The following is a 24,696-nucleotide window of genomic DNA, read 5'->3' on the forward strand; positions in this document are numbered from 1 at the left end:
GTCGTGTTTCGCCGTTCGCGCCCCAAAGTTGACCTCGCGCGTCGTTTATCGACTTCGTTCTAGTAAAAAAAAAAAAAAGGTGTCGGAAGGAGACCTTTATGGTTTTCTCCCTTCCCGTTCTTCCACTCTTTGCCCCGGTAAGTTTTCTTTCGTCGTCAGGGTAGGCCCTATTTAGGCCTCGGTCGAAGTTTTTCTTCCCTCTAATTTTGCGGTGCCATTTTCGCCATTTCGAGTTTTGATCTCGCCGGCGCGATTTTTCTGCCCATGACATCGAAGTCTTCCAGCGGTTTCAAGAAGTGCACCCAGTGCGCCCGGGTAATCTCGGTCACTGACAGGCACGCGTCGTGTCTTCAGTGTCTGGGGGCTGGGCACCGCCCTCAGGCCTGTAGTCTGTGTTCCCTTTTACAAAAGCGGACTCAGGTAGCGAGATTAGCCCAGTGGAACATTTTGTTCTCGGGCTGTTCGTCGGCATCGGCACCGGGAGTATCGACTGCTTCGACGTCGTCGGCGCCTGGACCTTCATCTTCGCCCCCGATTGCATCGAGTGCATCGAGGCATCGGCCCTCTGCATCGGGGCGACATCGGAAGGCTGCGTCGGCGTCGGTGGTATCGAGACCTCCTCGTCTGCTGATGTCGTCGGACGGTGGTGCTTCGTCTGGAGTGCAGGTGAGGGCTGTCCATTCCCCTGCTGGTGGCGGTGAGCCTTCGGGTGGGTCTCCCCCCATTCCGAGGGCTCCTGCGGTACAGCCCCCCCCCCCGAGACCGACCTCCTTCGGTCTCAGCCCTGAGGAAGCGACGGCTGGATTCTACGTCCTCCTCGTCGGTGCCGGGAAGCTCCGGTGACATGCTTCATAAGTACATAAGTACATAAGTACATAAGTAGTGCCATACTGGGAAAGACCAAAGGTCCATCTAGCCCAGCATCCTGTCACCGACAGTGGCCAATCCAGGTCAAGGGCACCTGGCACGCTCCCCAAACGTAAAAACATTCCAGACAAGTTATACCTAAAAATGCGGAATTTTCCAAGTCCATTTAATAGCGTCCCAAGAAGTCGAAGAAGCATCGTCACCGGTCCCCTTCCCATGTCGGCACCGAGAGCTCTGGGTCGCCGAGGGAGTCGACACCTAGTAGGCATCGGCACCGAGAGGACCGCTCGCCCTCTGTTCAAGAGGTGTCGATGCGCTCCCCTTTGGACAGCCCGGAACAGCCTCCTCACCCGGAACAGACTCTGACATCGACGCCTGCATCGGCTTCCATGCCTTTTTCTACAGCCGCTCTGCACGAGAGTCTCCGGGCCGTTCTCCCAGAGATCCTGGGAGAGCTGTTGCGCCCTACCCCTCCGGTACCGGGGGTGCTTGCGCCACCGGTACCGTCGAGCGAGGCGCCGGCTGGCCCATTGCTCAGGGTGAGGTCTCCGGCGTCGGTGCCGCGTGCGGTACCGACTGCGGTAGCCTCCCAGGAAGGCTCCCCGACTACGTCGGCGGAGGGAGCTTTGCCGGTGCGGGCGAAGGAGTCTACCTCTCGACGCTCCCACCGTGGCCGTGGTTCCACGGAGTCGAGCCGGGCACGGTTGCAGACACAGGTCCGTGAACTTGTGTCTGACACCGATGGTGAGGCCTCGTGGGAAGAAGAAGAAGACATCAGATATTTCTCTGACGTGGAGTCTGAGGGTCGCCCTTCTGATCCCACTTCCTCTCCAGAAAGACAGCTTTCTCCCCCCGAGAGTCTGTCTTTCGCTTCCTTTGTCCGGGAGATGTCTACGGCCATCCCCTTCCCGGCGGTTGTGGAGGACGAGCCCAGGGCTGAAATGTTTGAGCTCCTGGACTATCCTTCTCCACCTAAGGAAGCGTCCACAGTACCCATGTATCATGTCCTCAAAAAGACATTGCTGGCGAACTGGACCAAGCCATTAAGTAATCCCCACATCCCCAAGAAGATTGAGTCCCAGTACCGAATCCATGGGGACCCAGAGCTGATGCGCACTCAGTTGCCTCACGACTCTGGAGTTGTGGATTTGGCCCTAAAGAAGACCAAGAGTTTTAGGGAGCATGCTTCGGCGCCCCCGGGCAAGGACTCTAGAACCTTGGACTCCTTTGGGAGGAAGGCCTACCATTCCTCTATGCTCGTGGCCAAGATTCAGTCCTACCAGCTCTACACGAGCATACACATGCGGAACAATGTGCGGCAGTTGGCGGGCTTGGTGGATAAGCTCCCCCCTGAGCAAGCCAAGCCATTTCAGGAGGTGGTCAGGCAGCTGAAGGCGTGCAGAAAATTCCTGGCCAGAGGGATGTATGACACCTTTGATGTTGCGTCCAGGGCCGCTGCTCAAGGTGTGGTGATGCGCAGACTCTCATGGCTGCGTGCCTCTGACCTGGAGAATAGAATCCAGCAGCGGATTGCGGACTCGCCTTGCCGTGCGGATAATATTTTTGGAGAGAAAGTCGAACAGGTGGTAGAGCAACTCCACCAGCGGGACACCGCATTCGACAAGTTCTCCCGCCGGCAGCCTTCAGCTTCTACCTCTACAGGTAGACGATTTTTTGGGGGAAGGAAGACTGTTCCCTACTCTTCTGGCAAGCGTAGGTACAATCCTCCTTCTCGACAGCCTGCGGCCCAGGCTAAGCCCCAGCGCGCTCGCTCTCGTCAGCAGCGTGCGCCTCAGCAAGGCCCCTCGGCTCCCCAGCAAAAGCAAGGGACGAGCTTTTGACTGGCTCCAGCAGAGCATAGCCGACATCCAAGTATCAGTGCCGGGCGACCTACCAGTCGGGGGGAGGTTGAAAGCTTTTCACCTAAGGTGGCCTCTCATAACCTCTGATCAGTGGGTTCTCCAAATAGTCCGGCAAGGATACACCCTCAATTTGGCCTCAAAACCTCCAAATTGTCCACCGGGAGCTCAGTCTTACAGCTTCCAGCACAAGCAGGTACTTGCAGAGGAACTCTCCGCCCTTCTCAGTGCCAATGCGGTCGAGCCTGTGCCATCCGGGCAAGAAGGGCTGGGATTCTATTCCAGGTACTTCCTTGTGGAAAAGAAAACAGGGGGGATGCGTCCCATCCTAGACCTAAGGGCCCTGAACAAATATCTGGTCAAAGAAAAGTTCAGGATGCTTTCCCTGGGCACCCTTCTCCCCATGATTCAGGAAAACGATTGGCTATGCTCTCTGGACTTGAAGGACGCCTACACGCACATCCCGATACTGCCAGCTCACAGACAGTATCTGCGATTTCAGCTGGGCACACGTCACTTCCAGTACTGTGTGCTACCCTTTGGGCTCGCCTCTGCGCCCAGAGTGTTCACCAAGTGCTTGGCTGTAGTAGCAGCGGCACTTCGCAGACTGGGGGTACACGTGTTCCCATATCTCGATGATTGGCTGGTGAAGAACACATCTGAGGCAGGAGCCCTGCAGTCCATGCAGATGACTATTCGCCTCCTGGAGCTACTGGGGTTTGTAATAAATTACCCAAAGTCCCATCTTCTCCCAGTGCAGAAACTTGAATTCATAGGAGCTCTGCTGGATTCTCGGACGGCTCGCGCCTATCTCCCAGAGACGAGAGCCAGCAACTTGTTGTCCCTCGCTCGCGAGTGCGAGCGTCCCAGCAGATCACAGCTCGGCAGATGTTGAGATTGCTGGGCCACATGGCCTCCACAATTCATGTGACTCCCATGGCCCGCCTTCACATGAGATCTGCTCAATGGACCCTAGCTTCCCAGTGGTTTCAGGCTGCTGGGGATCTAGAAGACGTGATCCACCTGTCCACGAGTTTTCTCGAATCCCTGTATTGGTGGACAATTTGGTCCAATTTGACTCTGGGACGTCCTTTCCAAATTCCTCAGCCACAAAAAGTGCTGACCACGGATGCGTCTCTCCTGGGATGGGGAGCTCATGTTGATGGGCTTCACACCCAAGGAAGCTGGTCCCTCCAGGAACGCGATCTGCAGATCAATCTCCTGGAGTTACGAGCGATCTGGAACGCTCTGAAGGCTTTCAGAGATCGGTTGTCCCACCAAATTATCCAAATTCAGACAGACAACCAGGTTGCCATGTACTACGTCAACAAGCAGGGGGGCACCGGATCTCGCCCCCTGTGTCAGGAAGCCGTCAGCATGTGGCTCTGGGCTCGCCGTCACAGCATGGTGCTCCAAGCCACATATCTGGCAGGCGTAAACAACAGTCTGGCCGACAGGTTGAGCAGGATTATGCAACCTCACGAGTGGTCGCTCAATTCCCGTGTAGTGCGACAGATCTTCCAGGTGTGTGGCACCCCCTTGGTAGATCTCTTCGCATCTCAAGCCAACCACAAAGTCCCTCAGTTCTGTTCCAGGCTTCAGGCCCACGGCAGACTGGCATCGGATGCCTTCCTCCTGGACTGGGGGGAGGGTCTGCTGTATGCTTATCCGCCCATACCTCTGGTGGGAAAGACTTTGTTGAAACTCAAGCAAGACCGAGGCACCATGATTCTGATTGCTCCTTTTTGGCCGCTTCAGATCTGGTTCCCTCTTCTTCTGGAGTTGTCCTCCGAAGAACCGTGGAGATTGGAGTGTTTTCCGACCCTCAGCACACAGGACGAAGGGGCGCTTCTGCATCCCAACCTCCGGTCCCTGGCTCTCACGGCCTGGATGTTGAGAGCGTAGACTTTGCCTCTTTGGGTCTGTCAGAGGGTGTCTCCTGCATCTTGCTTGCTTCCAGGAAAGATTCCACTAAGAGGAGTTACTTCTTTCTATGGAGGAGGTTTGCCGTCTGGTGTGACAGCAAGGCCCTAGATCCTCGCTCTTGTCCTACACAGACCCTGCTTGAATACCTTCTGCACTTGTCTGAGTCTGGTCTCAAGACCAACTCTGTAAGAGTTCACCTTAGTGCAATCAGTGCATACCATTACCGTGTGGAAGGTAAGCTGATCTCAGGACAGCCTTTAGTTGTTCGCTTCATGAGAGGTTTGCTTTTGTCAAAGCCCCCCGTCAAGCCTCCTACAGTGTCATGGGATCTCAATGTCGTTCTCACCCAGCTGATGAAACCTCCTTTTGAGCCACTGAATTCCTGCCATCTGAAGTACTTGACCTGGAAGGTCATATTCTTGGTGGCAGTTACTTCAGCTCGTAGAGTCAGTGAGCTTCAGGCCCTGGTAGCCCAGGCCCCTTACACCAAATTTCATCATAACAGAGTAGTCCTCCGCACTCACCCTAATTTCTTGCCAAAGGTTGTGTCGGAGTTCCATCTGAACCAGTCAATTGTCTTGCCAACATTCTTTCCCCGTCCTCATTCCTGCCCTGCTGAACGTCAGCTGCACACATTGGACTGCAAGATAGCATTGGCCTTCTATCTGGAGCGGACACAGCCCAACAGACAGTCCGCCCAATTGTTTGTTTCTTTTGATCCCAACAGGAGGGGAGTGGCTGTAGGAAAACGCACCATATCCAATTGGCTAGCAGATTGCATTTCTTTCACTTACGCCCAGGCTGGGCTGGCTCTTGAGGGTCATGTCACGGCTCATAATGTTAGAGCCATGGCAGCGTCGGTAGCCCACTTGAAGTCAGCCACTATTGAAGAGATTTGCAAAGCTGCGACGTGGTCATCTGTCCACACATTCACATCTCATTACTGCCTGCAGCAGGATACCCGACGTGACAGTCGGTTCGGGCAGTCAGTGCTTTAGAATGTGTTCGGGGTTTAGAATCCAACTCCACCCCCCTAGGCCCATGTTTGTTCTGTTCCAGGCTGCACTCTCAGTTAGTTGGTAAATTTTTTAGGTCAATCTCAGTTATGTCCTCGCCGTTGCGAGGCCCAATTGACCATGGTTGTTGTTTTGAGTGAGCCTGGGGGCTAGGGATACCCCATCAGTGAGAACAAGCAGCCTGCTTGTCCTCGGAGAAAGCGAATGCTACATACCTGTAGAAGGTATTCTCTGAGGACAGCAGGCTGATTGTTCTCACAAACCCGTCCGCCTCCCCTTTGGAGTTGTGTCTTCACTTCTCTTTGTCTTGCTACATATGAGACTGGCCGGCACGAGCCGGTTCGGGCGGGAAGACGGCCGCGCATGCGCGGTGCGCATCGGCGCGCGAGGACTAGCAAAGGACTTTGCTAGAAAGTGTTCCGATTGGAGGGGCTGCCGTGGACGTCACCCATCAGTGAGAACAATCAGCCTGCTGTCCTCGGAGAATACCTTCTACAGGTATGTAGCATTCGCTCTCTTGATATTCCCTTTTGAGCTGGGGGTCCTATCATTTTCATAATACATCGTTAATATTATCACATTTTTCTCTGTTTGTATAAAATGCCTGTTACGCAGATAAATTGCTTTGAAAATAGCTTTTTGCATAACTCTGAAAGTAGTATTCCACTGCTTTTGCATTTTTTCCTTCCTCAAAGCTTGTCCAATTTACTTTTTGTTGCTCACCTACTAATACTGTTGCTTTTTTATTCCAAGGAACTGAAGCACCTGATACTTGAAGCTGCTGATGGTTTCCTCTTTGTGGTTGCATCTGAGACCGGGAGAGTGATATATGTATCAGATTCAGTAACTCCAGTGCTGAACCATCCACAGTCGGAGTGGTTTGGGAGTACTCTATATGAGCAAGTTCATCCGGATGATGTGGAAAAACTGAGGGAGCAGCTGTGCACGTCAGAAAGCTCAATGACAGGTCAGATATCAAACACCTACTGAGGCTTGGAGAAAGAGGAAGCAATTACAAATGAAAGTTTTATTTTTTTTAATAAAGTTTGCATGTAAATACAGGTCTCGGAAATATGTGATTTTCATTCTACTACGGGGGAGGGGGGTTATAGGACTTCATCTCCATTATTTTCAACAATAGAAACTCAAAGAAGTAATAGTATTTTGATGAGAGCTTACTTTTGCTTTTTATTTTTTAGATTTTTAAAAGTATATTTCCTTTGTTTCTGAACTTGGACTTCCCAAACTTGAGGTCTCTAGTCATGAAAATTTCCTATTTTGAGATTATATGATGCTTGGTTTGCTAATTTCTAGGTTTTTGCAGTGCCTCTATTGCCACAAGTGTATCATGCCTATAGCATCAGAAGTAAGCCATGTTAATGTTGCTAAGTACAAACCATGCCTGCACTGTCAGAGACATGCTGTGCCTGTGCTGTTAGGTACAGACCATACTTGCAGAACCTTAGTACATCAGAGTTGTCACGGCTCTGGCCCCAACCCCGACAGGCTTACCGGGTCAGCCTGTGTGATGGTGTCCTCCTGGTGTTTTTCACTGGTGCTCACCCTTCTAGGTTGTGTGCGTGCTCCACAGCCTAGCGGTGGGGGGGGGGGGGGGGGGGGGGTGCATCTGGGCGTCATCACAGGGCTAAGCGCTTCTAAGGAAGCTCAGTCCCGCTTTGTGTGCCTTCACAACTGGTTCTTTCAGCTTGTCTCCTGGTTCCTGCTTGCCAAATCCCGTTTGTCTCCTGGTTCCTGCTCGCCAAATCCCGTTTGTCTCCTGGTTCCTGCTCACCAAGTCCAGCTTGTCTCCTGGTCCCTGCTTGCCAAATCCAGTTTATCTCCTGGTCCCTGATTGCCAAGTCCATCTTTAAAGCACATTTATACAAAGATTTGCTATGTCTGAGGAGTACATACACAGATTATGTACCACCTGCTGCAGTCACTCCGTTGTTTTGCGTGCATTTAATATTAATTGCAGAGGCACATATTGTGCGTCTTGACTCATAGACATATTAGACGCTACTGTTTTCATACTGTTTTTCTTTTAATACATTTTTAATGTATTGTTTTTATAGATACTTCCATTATTATAGACATTCTTTTAAAACATGAACAGATTCTTGACAACTCATGTTTATAGTTAAGACATATTTTTTTCTTTTAAATTAAGTATAAAGCATTGATGCAGTCCTTTTCGAGTCTATTGATGCCTGCACAAAATGCCCTTAGCAGTAGCACATTTCCTGTGGAAGTGTGTGCTTTTTATGACGTTTTAAGCTCTTTTATAGATGCATATATCTCTGTTATTTATGTATTATTGCTTTGCCTATATTTTAGACATACATTTTTGAGTTTAAGTATCATTTAGTGACACTGCCTTCAAGATATTCTGTTGTTATCCAGGTCTTAAGTAGCTCATTTTTTAAAAAATGTATTCAGATTTGGCTGGTTATTCTCAGTATCTGGTTGTAATTATTCATTTGTTTCAGCAACCATAGGAATAGGTAACTTCTTAAAAACTGCACTCTCTGTTGGGTCTTTCTCTGGATTGAGGTGTAACCAGTGGTGTGCTGGAGCCGACTTGCAAGAGCCTGTTGTTAAATTTTTAAAGCTCTTGTGAGCCGGTTGTTCTGGCAGGCGAGCTGGCTCCTAGGTGCGGCGCAACCCGGCGGTGAGGTAAGCATGGCAGGAGGGCGCCACAAGCCATGCTTACCTCACCTCCCGCCGCTCTGGGGGGTTTACATCTTTGATTTACCTCTGTCGCAGCAGCCGCAGTGAAAGCCCGTCTCTAGTCTTCCCTTCGTTCCCGTCAGTGTCCCACCTTCTTCTGACGTCATGTCCTCTTTCTATGAGGGCGAGACACTGACGGGAACGAAGGGAAGGCTAGAGACGGGCTTTCACTGCAGCTGCTGCGACAGAGGTAAATCAAAGATTTAAAACCCCCAGGGCGGCAGGAGCAAAAAGAGGGATGTTGGAGGGGGAGAAGAGGGTGGGCAGGTGAACATGGGAGCGGGAGGGCAGGGGAGAGAGGAGCATCAAAGCCATCGATGGATATGGATGGGAAGGCAGGGCCCAGGAATAGAGGAGAAATTGCTGGACATGGAGGGGAGGGCAGGGGAGAGAGGAGAGTTGCTGAATATGGATGGATGTAGGGGGGCAGGGGAGAGAGGAGAATTGCTGGATATGGATGGATAGATGGATGGAGGGCAGTGGAGAAGACAGTTGTTGGACATGGGTGGATGGAGGGGAGGGCAGGGGAAAGTTGCTGGACATAGGTGGATGGAAGGGAGGGGAGAGGAGAGTTGCTGGACATGGGTGGATGGAGGGGAGGGCAGGGGAGAGAGGAGGGTTGCTGGACATGGGTGGATGGAGGGGAGGGCAGGGGAGAGAGAAGGGTTGCTGGACATGGGTGGATGGAGGGGAGGGCAGGGGAGAGAGGAGAGTTGCTGGACATGGGTGGATGGAGGGGAGGGCAGGGGAGAGAGAAGGGTTGCTGGACATGGATGGATGGAAGAGAGGGCAGGAGAAATTCTGGACATGGATGGAGGGGAGGAAAGACAGGAAGGAGATGCACATGGATGGAGGGGAAGGGAGAGAGAGAAGAAATGTTGGACTTGGATGGAGGGGAGGGAAGAGAGAGGAAGTGAGATGATGTTACGTTTGTGCTCACCTCGCCCTTTGGTGGCCAGAACTGGTGGCTGCTGTGGACCGTCACCCGTTCCAGATTTCAGCCCAGTCCGGTCCGGATCTTCCGGGCTGCCAGACTTGCTTGCTCGGATTGAACCTACACAGCACCCGTAGTTTCCTGGTGATGGTTGCAGCTGAGCTCCAGGTGCTGCTGGGCTTATTAGCCATTCTGAAACCTGGCTGCTTGGCCTTTGCATTGTGTCTTAGGCCCTGGTTCGTGGGTGCTTGTGCACTTCTGCCCGAGAGACTTTGTCTGGACCTGTTTCTGTGTTTGCTGGTTTCCTGCCTTTGAACCTTTGCCTGGACCTGGACTTTGTTTTGCTTGCAGCCTGCCTTTTGAACCTTTGCCTGGACCTGGACTTTGTTTTGCTTGCCGCCTGCCTTTTGAACCTTTGCCTGGACCTGTCTTCTGCTTGCTGACTGACCGCCAGAGGCCTAGCCTGGATTTGCCGGAACGTCTGTTCTGCCTTGCTTCTGGTGTGGGGTGGTTTTGCCTGCCACTGCTGCTCCTCGGCAGTGGCCCAAGGGCTCACAAACCCAGTTTCCAGCTTTGTAAATGTGACAGATGAACATGAATGGAGGGGAGAAAGGAGAAATGCTGGACATAGATGGAGGAGAGGGAAGGGAGAGAGAAGAAATGCTGAACATGGAGGGAAGAGAGAGGAAGGAGATGAGATTAGGGAAAAGGAAGAGAGGAGAAAAACTGCACATGGATGGAGAAAATAGGAAGAAGCTGGATCCACTGGACAGTCAAGTCTCTGGAGGACCAAAAATGAAGAAGAAAGGAGGAAAGAAAAGAAATAAATGGAAAGGAAGCCCTAGAAATGGAGTCAAGGGAACAGATAGAGAGCAACAGACTCAGATACTGGGCCAGCATGATCAGAAAAACAAAGTCACCAGACAACAAAGGTAGAAAAAATGATTTTCATTTTAGTGTTTGGAATATGTCCACTTTGAGAATTTACACCTGCTATCATATTTTGCAGTGTATAGCAACGTGTTTCTTTCTGTTTTTCTGGTATTGTGCTGCATGCAGAGTCTAACTTCTTAGGATTTCAGGTTAATTTTTGAAGAATTTGAATAGGGGCTATCTCTGTTCTGCATGTATGACTGCAGGGCCAAGTGTCTGAATAGGGATCTGTTTGTTAGGTTCTGAGATTTTGATAACACATTGTTTTTCAGAGTTGGCAAGACTGTCTGTTCTCCTAATTCCTGGTCTGTATGCTAATTTGGTTTGTGTCATTTTGGGTATACTGCAGAGATTTCTTTTTTCCTGGTAAAGGGCTTCTAAAACAGACATCATGTTATGAGATTGAGGTTCTCAACGTTAAAAGTTTATATGTATTTACTTATTTATGGCATTTTATCCCACATTAAACATGAATTTTATTTATTTATTTATTTATTTATTTGTAGCATTTGTATCCCACATTTTCCCACCAGTTTGCAGGCTCAATGTGGCTTACATTTGCCATAATGGCTGTTGCCATTTCCGGGTACAGTACAAATGGTAATGTGTTAAGGTGCATACATACATGATAACATACATGGAACATAACATATATAGAACAGATCATGGTATATATATATACCATGTGTGTACATCCATGGTAAAGAAGAATACATTATGGTGTTGCATCATTGAGTAATTAATTGGATTATAATCTTCATTAGGTCATTGACTATAGAGAGACCCTGTTTGACATAAGGTTTAAGGTGGTAGTGCTTGTTATGTGATAAGATTTTGGTTTTGTATAGATCGTGTGTAGTGTTATTATTTAGTATTTAAGATGGATGTTTATGGTATGCCTTCTTGAAGAGATCTGTTTTCATTAGCCTTCGGAAGATGGTTGGGTCTTACGTTGTTTTTATGGCCTTTGGTAGTGCATTCCATAGCTGCGTGCAGATGTATGAGAAGCTGGACGCATATGTGGATTTATATTTTAGCCCTTTACAGTTAGGGTAGTGGAGATTGAGGAACGTGCGTGATGAGCTCTTTGCGTTCCTAGTAGGCAAGTCTATAAGGTCTGACATATAGGTTGGGGCTTCCCCGTAGATGATTTTGTGGACCAGGGTGCAAACTTTGAACGCAATTCGTTCTTTTAATGGGAGCCAGTGTAGTTTTTCTCTTAAGGGTTTGGCGCTTTCGTATTTTGTTTTCCCAAATATGAGTCTGGCTGCTGTGTTTTGAGCAGTTTGGAGCTTCTTAATGATTTGCTCTTTGCATCCAGCGTAGATGGCATTGCAGTAGTCTAGATGACTTAGCACCATTGATTGTACTAGGCTGCGGAATATATCCCTTGGGAAGAAAGGTTTGATTCTTTTGAGTTTCCACATTGAGTAGAACATTTTCTTTGCTGTATTTTTCGCATGGTCTTCGAGTGTGAGATTTCGGTCAATTGTGACTCCCAGAAATTTTAGGCTGTCTGAGACCGGAAGGGTGTATTCTGGGGTGTTTATGGTCTTGGGTTTGATTGTGTTGTATTGTGAGGACAGGATGAAAATTAGATTGGAACCTGGGAGCATTTGTAATGCATTGCTGCCTCTCCCCAGGCTCTCTCCCCGGCTATAGTCAGCTCTGCAATTTGAGGGGAGGGGGCGCAGAGGTGGACAGGGGAGAGAGCCTGTTGTTAAACATTTACCAGCACACCACTGGGTGTAACCTATGTTGAATGAATAAACCTGGTGTATACCATCTGGTCCAGGTGATTTCTTAATCTTTAACGTATCAGTTTGGCTCAGTACATCTTCCAAGTTTAGTGAGATTTCTTTCAGTTCCTCAGCATTGTCACCCCTGAAAACCATTTCCAGGATAAGTAGATCTCTTACATATTCTTCTGTAAAGACCGAAGCAAAGAATTAATTCAATCCCTCCACTCTGTGGCTTTGTCCTCCCTGAGTTCTTCCTTTGCTCCTTCCTGATCTAACGGTCCCACAGGTTCCCTCGCAGGCTTCCTGCTTTGTAAAAGGGCTCCTCAATTCCTTCTTTAACAAATAGCGCAACCCCTCCAATTGATCCACTCTATCATTGCGATACAATTTGCACCCTGCTAACACAGTGTACCATTGATTGTCCTTCATCCACCAGGTCTCTGAAATGCCTATTTTGTTTACCTCTTCATTTAGTACTAGGTACTCCAATTCCCCTATTTTATTTTTACGGCGTCTAGCATTTGTATATAGGGAAAGGGAAGAGAATGGGACTTGATATACTGCCTTTCTGTGGTTTTTGCAACTACATTCAAAGCGGTTTACATAGTATAGACACGTACTTATTTTGTACCTGGGGCAATGGAGGGATAAGTGACTTTCCCAGATTCACAAGGAGCTGCAGTGGGAATTGAACCCAGTAGACACTCTAGATTGGCTTTTTTCCTTGCATCTACAGACTGCTTTGAAGTTAACGGGGATAATTTGCATCCTTTACTCTGTTCTCCCATTGAACACTCCTGACTTTCTTTCACCATTATTTTGTTTATCATTCTCTTTGAAAGAGTAGGATAAACAGAATAATTCATTAAAAGAAAACATTGCTAAATGTAAAGAACAGTTGAAGAAAAATAGAATGAAAAAGTTTATAAGAGATTAACAGGATTATCTTCAGAATAAAATATATCCATGGCACAAGATCAGAGAGATTCTTAGAATTTAAGATCATCATCTAGCAGTGGTAGTGAATTCAGTACCTTTAATTTTTTAGGAAGAAGATGACAGCACAGAGGGAGGGAAGGAAGAGGGGCCCAGAGATCATGGCCCCAAACCAGATCTCAGAACATGAGGAACAAGTGGTAATCAGTTTATCCAATAGAGTATTGGATGAAGATGAGCAATATCTATTATCTCTAGGATTATCATTTGTTCTATCTATGAAATTTGACCTGTTCCAATTTAGGATAGATCTTGCGAGATTTTGAACCGGTCGATGTAGTTAGATTTCCTGAGAAAATTAAAATGCCATGAGATAGGAGGCAGTGCTCTGTTGTGGATTAGAAACTGGTTAATGGATAGAAAACAGAAGGTAGGATTAAATGGCCATTTTTGTTAGTGGAGTGCCGCAGGGATCTGTACTGGGACCAGTGCTATTTAACATGCTTATAAATGATCTGGAAATTTGCAGAACACATAAAACTGTTCAAGTTGTTAAAAAAACATGCGGACTGTGATAAATTGCAAGAAAACCTTAGTAAATTGGAAGACTGGGCATTCAAATGGCAGATGAAATTTAATGTGGACAAATGCAAAATGATGCACTTTGGGGAGAATAATCCAAATTACAATTACTTGATGCTAGGTCTACGATATGAGTCAACACCCAAGAAAGAGATCTAAGTGTCATTGTAGACAGTATGCTGAAATCTTTTGCACAGTGTGCAGCAGTGGCCAAAAAAGCGAACAGAATGCTAGGAATTATTAGGAAAGGGATGGAAAATAAGATGAAGAATATTATGCCTCTGTATTCCCTTTATGATGCGACCTCACCTTGAGTTTTGCGTTCAATTCTGGTCACCATATCTCAAAAAAGATATAGTGGAATTAGCAAAGGTTCAAAGAAGGGCTGTCAAAATGATAAAGGGGATGGAACTCCTCTCATGAGAAAAGGCTAAAGAAGTTAGGGCTCTTCAGCTTGGAAAAGAGATGGCTGAGGGAGTGGAGGAGTGGCCTAGTGGTTAGGGTGGTGGACTTTGGTCCTGGGGAACTGAGGAACTGAGTTTGATTCCCACTTCAGGCACAGGCAGCCCCTTGTGACTCTGGGCAAGTCACTTAACCCTCCATTGCCCCATGTAAGCCACATTGAGCCTGCCATGAGTGGGAAAGCACAGGGTACAAATGTAACAAAAATAAAATATGATACAGGTCTACAAAATCCTGAGTGGTGTAGAACAGGTAAATGTGAATCAATTTTTTTTCGCTCTTTAAAAAAGTAAAAAAAGACTAGAGGACTCTCAATGAAGTTACATGGTAATATTTTTAAAACGAATAGGAGCATATTTTTTTTCATTGAACGGATTGTGAGGACTTTCAGAGCTGGACAAATCTTCATTGGTAATTTATTTGCTGGGAAATTGCTTTTAAACTTAGGAAAGGTAGCTTTAGAGTTTTATATCAGTGTCTTTATTTTTAAGTTACTGTACTTATTTAGCAAAGGCAGTTTAAGGAATTGAAGGTTTTCATTGTTTGTTTAGCATTTAAAGTCAATACTACAGTTTCATAGGCTAGCAATTTTTAAGGGACTGTTCTAGAGTTTACCTTTGCATCAGTGTAGAGCAGAGCTGATAGTCACAGGAAACCCCAGACCACCCCCCATGAGTCCAACTCTTCGTCTTGTTCCCTCAGACCCCCCCCTATGAGTCCAACTCTTCCTCTTGTTCCCTCAGACCCCCCCTCCCCCCATGAGTCTAACAACTCGCCCTCTTTATCCCTCAGCACCCCCCATGGGTCCAGCATCAGTTCCTGTTTATCCCTCAGCCACCTCCTGAATCCATCACCACTCCCATCTTTTTCCCTAACGCCTGAGCCAGTGATGTCACTGGCTCAGGCGTTAGGCGGCCTTTATCACTGGTGCCCTGGACCAGAGCCTCACTTGGACCATAGGTTTAGCTGGTCCTGGGAACAAGTCAGTATGAGCAGACTGGATAGGCTGTTTGGTTTTTATCTACCATTGGCTTGTGTTTACTGTAGAAATGAAAAGCTTTTTGACATGTGCTTTAAAAGTGGTGTAATTGATAAGAGAATGCTCTACCATTTCATTCATTTTTTTTAGGCCGCATTTTGGATTTGAAGACTGGAACAGTTAAAAAGGAAGGTCAGCAGTCATCCATGAGAATGTGTATGGGATCACGAAGGTCATTTATTTGCAGAATGAGGTAAAGGAATATCTTAGATACTTTAATATCTTCTGTGTTAGAGTTCTAGGATGCGACTATTCTGACAGCTAAAGAGCAATCGACTAACCTCAGCAGAACATTTCACATCATTGAGTTCTACATTCATACATGTAAAATTCAAATACCAGAGCCACTAAGGGACTGTAGAGAAACGTTTTGAAAAAGAAAATTTGACCATGATATAATGATGGCGATGATTTAGTTAAAAAGAGGATACAAATATAAAAAGAAATTGCATAAAATGTTTTAGCATATTCTTGAGCTTAGTACTGTTGGTGCAGAATAGCCTTGCATATCAGGGATAATTTAATAAAGGTGCCTGTTTTTACTGCAGAAGAGAGCTTTCAGAAAATTGCGTAATTGCATTGTACGTAAATGGCAGGTGCACATAAAGAATGCACTTCATTTCATTCAGTTGAGACTTATATTCTGCCTACACCTTGACGCTTGACGCAGACAACTATAGACGGTGTGACAATTCCAGTCTTACAGACAAATAATAAACCCAGAGATACATTCAAAATACCCTTTCCATTCTGAATCCATTCTAATTGTACCTGAATTCTTTTATAGACATTTTTTAATGATATCAGGCAAGTTCCCACTGGACAGTTATCACCCAGCAATTCCCCTTGAAACAGTTCCCACCTAGGAAAGGGAAATGGGACTTGATATACCGCCTTTCTGAGGTTTTTGCAACTACATTCAAAGCGATTTACATATATTTAGGTACGTATTTTGTACCAGGGGCAATGGAGGGTTAAGTGACTTGCCCAGAGTCACAAGGAGCTGCAGTGGGAATCGAACTCAGTTTCCCAGGATCAAAGTCCACTGCACTAACCACTAGGACAAGTCCCACTTAAAGGGACATTTCCCCTCTGGACATTTCCCATCCTCCCTGGCCTGTATCTTCTGTCTTGTATCGGGTCCCATAAGTCCTGGTGGTGCTTTTTTTTATGGCTTCTGAAACGAGGTTAGAGCAGCATATGGATGTACACAGAGGACGTATAATAACAGAATAACTTTTCATAGGTAGAGTAGTAATCTGTATAAATAATTCTCACTTCCAACGTTCTGAAGCGCACTCTGTGGCAGGGAAACACTGAAGTCCTGTACTGTTGGTAGGCTAGGCTGTCAGCACCATTCACTCTCACTCATAGACCCGCCCTTAGCCATGCCCCATCCAGACATAATGCACAACCCCAACGTTCTAATGAAGCCTCCAACATGTTCTAAATTTGTAGTTGTGTAGATCCCATGAGTGTCTGCCCTGCTCTCACGTCAAACGTGATGACGTTAGGGCGGAGCACAGACACTCAACGAATCAAGGAAGCCCATTGGTTAATCTCTGTTTCCACTCCCCAACGCAGCTGTCATTCCCATACACTCAAAACCAAACAAAATCGCCGCTGCACCCCGTCCCCTCACCCACCCTCCTGCAGCCGCTTGCTCACCGTTCCGCCGCACCCCCTCTCCTCTCCGACTCTGGCCATGCAGCAGGACGATTACTACACACGAGTGGAAGTGACCCAATCAACTACACTGTAAGCAAGGAAGCCAATTGGTTAATCTCTGTTTCCACTCCCCAACACAGCCGTCATTACCAAGCACACCTAGGAGCTGCTGATCCACATTGACGTTTTTTTTTTTCTTCTTACATCTGAAACTCGTCTAAAGCTGTTTCTACTGGATAAACTGCGCCTTAACAGGTAAAGGACAAAAGGTTTTTGTTTTTGGTTTCTTACTGCATACCTTTTTAATTTATTTGAAAGCTACCCATCTGTACATATGAATATCATGAAATCTAAATTAAATATCACTAAAACAGCTTTAAAAATTATTCTACCTGGTAGAAACAGCAGTTTTAAACTCTGTATTTTCACATCATTTGTCAACAATACAAAGTTTATCCAGGGTGCCCGTGGCTGCGTCAGCCCCGCCGTTGCCTGTCAATGTGTGTCACTGAAAAGAGTATGAGGGAGCTGCAGCTGCCTGTGGGTCAGGACAGGACTTAGATGCTGGACGCCAGAAGCAGTGTCTCCTTAGGTTGACAGCAAATAGCAACCCCTCCCCCCCACCAAGCACCTCAGAGGGAGGGAGGAAGGTAGGGGACAGGACCGTGGAACTGGGAGGGACGGAAGGTGACCGTGGAACTGGGAGGGTGGGGACCCTGAAACTCTGAGGGAGGGAGGGTGGGTGGGACCCTAAAACTGGAAGGGACCCTGGAACTCGGAGGGAGGGGGGGATGACCCTGGAACTCGGAGGGAGGGATGGAGGGGGGACCCTGGAACTGGGACGGAGGAGGGAGGGGCCCCTGGCACACACTCTGATTCTCACACACACACACACACTCTCTCTCTCTCTCTCTCTCTCACGGACACACTTGCACCCAGTCTCACTCTCTCTCTGTCACACACACACACTCGCACATTCACTCTCTCTCACACAGTCAATCTCACACACACTCTCTCAAACATACACACTCCGAGGAAAACCTTGCTAGCGCCCGTTTCATTTCTGTCAGAAATGGGCCTTTTTCACTAGTTTGTTTTAAATCATAATCAGTTTGTCATTTTTAGGAGCTGAATTAGGCTGAAACCTAGTTTGGGTGTGTATGGGAGGTTATTGCCCCCCCACCCCCATAAACTTCAGTTTGTATTTATCTGTTTATTTATTTACTTATTTATGACATTTAGATCCCAGATTAAACATGAATTAGGTTGAAACCTAGTTTGGGGGGGTGTGGGGGGCATTTTCCCCCCACATGAACTGCATTTCTGGGAAGGGAAAGAGATGTGTAAAAGATTATGTTGTAAGGGGGAATGAGAGCGTACTGGTCCCCCCCCCCCAAAAAAAAAACAAAAAACAATGTGGAAGAGAAGAGGGTGGGAGATTATTTGTCTTAGTATGTTTTGTATTTTTGGGGTTATGGGTGGAAACTGTCCTTCCTAGAACTGACCTAGAACCCTTTTAATAAGGGTAGAACATCTGATTAACCAGCTAGGTTTTGAGTGATTTCCTGAACGGGTTATATTAGGACTATTGTTGTAATGATATTGGGAGGGAGTTCCACATGATAAGGGCTTGCCACCTATGGTTTTATTCCTTGTTACATAAGAACATAAGAATAGCCATAGTGGGTCAAACCAGTGGTCCATCTAGCCTAGTATCCTGTTTTCCAAACAGTAGCCAAGCCAGGTCACAAGTACCTGGCAGAAACCCAAATCATGGCAACATTCCATACTGTGGAAGTTGCTTCCCCATATTTGTCTCAATATCAGACTATGGACTTTTCCTCCAGGAATTTGTCCAGACCTTTTTTAGACCCAGATATACTAACTGTAATCCGTTGGGTTGGTCGTGAGCCCTTGGGCCCTGGCCGAGGCCAGCAGGGTGCCGACCCAGGCCAAGGGGAGACCGACCCACCACCGCACACCCCAGCTACACAATACCCCCTAAGCTACCCCTCCCCACAGTCCCTCAGGAAGAAGGGAAATAGGCATACAGGCGGGCCTCGCGGCCGAACCGGAACCCACGCACACAGAGCCACTCGTGCAAGCCTTACGGCTGAACTGGAACCCAATCACACACAGGGAGGGGTGAAAGAACCCAGAGGGCCCCAAGATGCTAGACACGCGCTGAACACCAGCAATAGGGCAGAGGGGAAAACAAAGGACCAGAGCGGGCCACGCCCACGCAGGGGACTAGCGCAGGACAGGGGAACTAACACAGCAACCCCCCCTCCCCCACCAGGGTAGGAGCCCCAGGCAGAAGCCAGAGGACCCAGACACAAAAGGAAGGCAGAAAGCCTTTGCCTCAAACCCACTGTAGACAGAGGCACACGGAACACAAAGGGTTAAGCTTGTAGAGCCAGCAGAGAGAGAGTGCCATAAATCAACAAACAATCAGAGAGAACGCTTCTCCTCCCGAGAGGGAGTGGGGCCCATCCAACAAACACACTAGCAGAGGCAGGAATACAATACACACAGTACACAAAGGGTTAAACTCACTGAGCCAGCAGGCCGGGACACTGGGAAGAGAAATCCTTAAAACAAACAAACAAAGGAGAACGCTCTCACTCAGCCCAGAGCCCCGGAGGCTGAGCAAAGCCCAGCACCAACTAAACAAACGAGCAGCTGACCCTGATTACAGAGCTACCCACACACACACACACAGCAGCAGCTAACCCAGAGGGAAGGAAAAGAATACTCCAATACAACACAGATCCCTGTCAGAACCTAGAGCACGTTCTGAGAGAAAGCTATCAGGCTTTCCTGTTACCACCAAGTAAGTAACGCAAAAGCAGAGAAACTCTTCAGCTGCAGGCTAAAGTACTATCCCCTGACGTCAGCACAACCCCTGGCAGCCAATCAGAAGATACGTCCCCCCTCCCCCTCAGCCAAACCGGCAGAATCATAACACTAACCACTGTTACCACATCCTCCAGCAAAGAGTTCCAGAGCGTAACTATTCGTTGAGTGAAAAAATAGTTCCTCCTATTTGTTTTAAAAGTATTTCCATGTAACTTCCTCGAATGTCCCCTGGCGTTTGTACTTTTGGAATGAGTAAAAAATCAATTTACTTGTACTCGTTCTATACCACTCAGGATTTTGTAGACCTCAATCTTATCTCCCCTCATCCGTCTCTTTTCCAAGCTGAAGAGCTCTAACCTCTTTAACCTTTCTTCAGAGCCGGTAGTGGGAGGCGGGGCTGGAGGTTAGGAGGCGGGGATAGTGCGGGGCAGACTTATATGGTTTGTGCCAGAGCCAGTGGTGGGAGGCAGGACTGGAGGTTGGGAGGCAGGGATAGCGCTGGGCAGACTTATACGGTCTGTGCCAGAGCCGGTGGTGGGAGGCGGGGATAGTGCTGGGCAGACTTATACGGTCTGTGCCAGAGCCGGTGGTTGGGAGGCGGGGCTGGTGGTTGGGAGGCGGGGCTAGTGCTGGGCAGACTTATACTGTCTGTGCCCTGAAGAGCACAGGTACAAATCAAAGTAGGGTATACACAAAAGTAGCACACATGAGTTTTCTTGTTGGGCAGACTGGATGGACCGTGCAGGTCTTTTTCTGCCGTCATCTACTATGTTACTATGTTACTATGTTCATACGAGAGGAGTTCTATTCCCTTTATCATTTTGGTCGCTCTTCTGTGAACCTTTTCTAATCCCGCTATATCTTTTTTGAGATACAGCGACCAGAACTGAACGCAAAACTCAAGGTGCGGTTGCACCATGGATTGATACAAAGGCATTATAGTATTTTTGGTCGTATTCACCATCCCTTTCCTAATAATTCTTATCATCCTGTTTGCTTTTTTGGCTGCCACCGCACACTGGCATCACATTGGCCACCCTCCAGTCTTCAGGTACTACGGACAATTTTAACGACAGATTACATATTACTAACAGCAGATCAGAGCCTGAGGGCTCAAGTGTCTGTCTGGGATGTAATGGAGATTATCAGGCTTATTTTCAAAAGAGAAGGGCGCCCATCTTTCGACACAAATCGGGGATGGGCGTCCTCTCAGGGTCGGCCAAATTGGCATAATCGAAAAAGCCGATTTTGGGCGTCCCCAGCTGCTTTCCGTCTCTTTTATTTGCATTTTTTTTTCTCTATTGCGGAAGTTCATAAAAGGGTGGGTAGGTATACGGGCAGTTATATTTGAATATATGTGGAAGATGTATGCATTTATGGCATGTGAGTGGTCACCGTTCTCTAATTTCAATGGTGGGTAAGATGACCCATCGGACAAGGGGGGGGGGAGGGGGAAGGGGGGGTTGGGATACCGGGGTATCTCAGGGAAAGATTATCAACAAAGGTTCGCACTGGAGGTACAGTGGGTCCCCCGGGACAGATGTCAAATATGAATGTATAGACCCACCATGACACTCCTATGAGGTGTGTGTCACTGAATGTGTGGGGTCTTAACTCCCCTATTAAAAGGAAACGGATGTTTAAAGAAGCAATGCGGTTGGGAGCGGACATACTGTTCATTCAGGAGACACACCTACTCACCAGGCATGAACACTTACTGCGCCACCCCAGATACCCTAAGCAATGTCTAGCATCTAATAGACAACAGACAAAAACAGCGGGAGTGGGGATACTCTTTAAGCATGACTGTGCATGGGAGATACAATCAGTTAAAATGGATATGGGGGGCAGATATGTGCTTGTGGTACTGAATATTGAAGGGCATGTCTACACTCTGGTTAACATATATGCCCCTAATCACTCCCATGGAGACTTTTACGATTCATTGAGTGCCCATCTTTCCAGGCTAGTGCAGGGGGAGCTATTGATTGGGGGAGACTTTAATTTGACGATGGATCCCACGGTAGATAACTCGACTAGCATGAGCGGGATAAACTACTTCAATTTTTGAATCACTGGGGTCTGGTGGACATCTGGAGGGTAATGCATGGGAATGAGAGGGATTACACTTGCTGTTCGACCCCACATGATACATACTCAAGGATAGATATGTGGATGGGAAGTGCAAATCTAGTACTGCAGATAGAATCCACAGAGATTCACACACGTTCATGGTCCGATCATGCTCCAGTATCTATAGAAATACGGGGAACAGGCATACAGAGGGGGACTAGAAATTGGCAATTTCCTGAAGGGATTTTAGATGACCCGAAGATTGTTCAAAGAATTGAAGGAGAGATAAAGGAGTTTATTCAGTTTAATGACACCCAGGATATAGCCCCAGAGATTCTCTGGGAGAGCTTAAAGGTGGTAATTAGAGGGCATATAATTTCAATACAAGCACATATACAGAAAGATCATAAAGAGAAAGAAAAAGAGCTTAGACAATTAGTGCACCGCCTGGACCTGCTGGTTAAACAACAGCAGGCCACGGCCAGACAGCAGGAGGAGTTACATAGATCGAGAGTACAGCTTCTGGATTTCGAACTTATAATTATAAAGGAACAAATGAAACGGGTACAACAGGAATACTATGAATTTAGTAATAAAGCGAGTAAGCTATTAGCTTATAAACTGCAACAACTTAAGGGGCGTAACATTATAGGTAGAGTGAGGTCAGAGGACGGGCAGCAATGGGATCATATAGAGGACATTCAGAGAGTGTTTTTAAATTACTACCAGAAATTATATCACCCTGATGAACCCCTGGATGAGGAGTATATAGAGAGTTATTTGGAGAGAGTGGACATCCCAAGATTAGGGGGGACCGAACAGGAAATGTTATCCGCACCTATAGAGCTGGAGGAGGTGACTGAGGCAATAAAGGTCTGCCAAGAGGGAAGGCCCCGGGAGCGGATGGATATAGTAATCGGTTTTACAAATGCTTTAATGCATTATTAGCACCAATATTACTTAGAATGTTTAATACTATCCAGTCTGATACGGAGCTCCCGCGATCCTGGAGATTGGCCACTGTGGTCCTACTCCTTAAACCACATAAAGATCCACAAAGTTGTAGCTCCTACCGACCCATAGCTTTATTGGGGACTGATTATAAAATTCTAACTACGAAGGAGTCACGTGATGCTAGGCTAAGGGGAGGACGCCGCACGTTAGAGCTCCGCGGACCCTCGTTAACATCTGCCCTTAGCGACGTCGCAATCAGCTAAAAAAACCCTCAAAAAGCGCAGAGAAAGCTGTGGGAACTTACCAGCGGTATAAATCGGCAGCGATCTCAGCTTTAGCCACGATGGCAACAAAAGCAAACAGGAAAGACGGGACGAGGAGCCGCATGGGAGAGAGCAAAATGGCGGACGCGGTCTCCCCGGGAGAATCGGTTGGTTCGGTCTGGGCGGCTGAGATCGCGGCAGAAGTCTCGAGCCATCTAGAGGCTTCAGTTGACAGGAAACTACAACGGATCTCTGATCAAATTGAAAAGATGGACGGGAAACTAGAGGGATTAAAAACGGATATGGCAGGCTTCCAACAGCGTCTGTCAGAAGTAGAAGATCACTCAACACAGCAAGTGGCAGCCCAAAGTGCAATGCAGAAAAAGCTGGACAGTCTGGAGGCAAAAATCGAGGACCTAGAGAATAGGTCCAGACGCAACAACCTAAGGCTGGTAGGACTGCCAGAGTCCCTGAGAGAGGTAGATCTTCGGGGGTTCCTGGAAAAATGGCTGCCTCAGGCGCTTGCCCTGAAACAACTGGAGAACTGTTTTAAGATTGAAAGGGCGCATCGCCTGGGGCAGCGAAGACAAGGGGAAGAGAGACCAAGAATTGTGATCTGCAGAGTGCTGAACTATGATCATAAGCAGGAAATCTTACGAGCCTGGAGACAGAAGGGAAAGATTCAATATGAAGAGTCAACTGTTCTATGCTTCCAGGACTTCTCGGCAGCGGTGTCAGCCCAGCGCAAACGGTTTTCAGAGGTCTGCAAGCAGTTACACGAGAAAAGAGCACGTTTTGCCCTGTTATTTCCAGCCAAGCTGAGAGTCCAGAATAATGGCAAGCTACATGTTTTTACTTCCCCAGAGGAGGCAAAGGAGTTTATTAAGCGGTTGACAATTCACCCAGAGGAGAGTAACGCAGCTGTGGACCCCAGAAGCAGTCCAGAGCACTGATTGGGAAAAGGAACAGATAGATTTGTCTGAAGCACGTGTAAGTGCTAAAGAAGAAGAAGGCCGAAACATAAACCTGCAGCTACATTGAACATTATAAATGCAGGTTGAGGTATGACCTTGAATGAAGAGGGAGAGACTGTGTGTTATTCATTCCCGAGAGAGGGAGATGTATGGTATGTAGGGGGTCATATAAATCAGTAGGACACAAGATGTCGCGGGGTGAGGGGAGGAGCGGGAACGTGACTGGTTCTCATAGAGGACCCAAGTAACGTTTTGGGTGCAAAGGGGGGGGGGGGGAGGGGGGGGAGAAAGGGAGGGGGGGGAGGGAAGGGGGGAATCAACAGCCAAGGGTTGTGGGGACTTTTTTTTTTTTATTTTTATTTTTATTGTTTGGTCTTGTCAGTTCTTTCTCATCAGAGCAGATTTGGGCTGCAGCGCTGTGGTGCATCCTCAGTTTGACAATGGGGCACTCCCAGGGGCTGGGGGGCGTGTCCCGTACCAAAGTGTTAAAAATCAAGTTTACTTGGGAAGCTAGAGAACGAATGAGGTATGGTTAAAGTAATATCATGGAATGTGGGGGGGATTTCTTCACCCATTAAGCGTACCAAAGTCTTACAAGCCATGAACCGTCATAAGGCGGATATAGTGTTCTTACAAGAAACGCATTTGACGTCATCGGAACATAGTAAGTTTCAGAAAGGTTGGATAGAACAGGTAGTGGGCGCTCCGGCAGTAGGCAAGAAAGGGGGAGTACTTATAATGTTCCGTAAAGGTCTGCAATTTCAAATCACAAGAGTCAAACGGAGCCCAGAGGGTAGATTTGTGCTGGCAGAAGTGGAGTTGGGGAATGTCACATATGTATTATGCAATGTTTATGCGCCAAATGTCTGGGATAAAAAA

At 47.6% G+C, this 24,696-nt stretch overlaps 1 protein-coding gene across 1 annotated transcript in view; it reads left to right on the forward strand.

Annotated features, from left to right (window-relative positions):
• Positions 1-24,696, forward strand: part of ARNT2 (aryl hydrocarbon receptor nuclear translocator 2) — a 434,272-nt gene that overhangs the window by 82,745 nt on the left and 326,831 nt on the right. The window contains 2 exon segments of the mRNA XM_030189838.1: positions 6,422-6,635; positions 15,117-15,219. Of these exon segments, the coding sequence (XP_030045698.1) occupies positions 6,422-6,635; positions 15,117-15,219 (317 nt within the window).

Source organism: Microcaecilia unicolor, chromosome 1 (genome assembly GCF_901765095.1).
Source record: "Microcaecilia unicolor chromosome 1, aMicUni1.1, whole genome shotgun sequence".
Taxonomy (NCBI): Eukaryota; Metazoa; Chordata; class Amphibia; order Gymnophiona; family Siphonopidae; genus Microcaecilia; species Microcaecilia unicolor.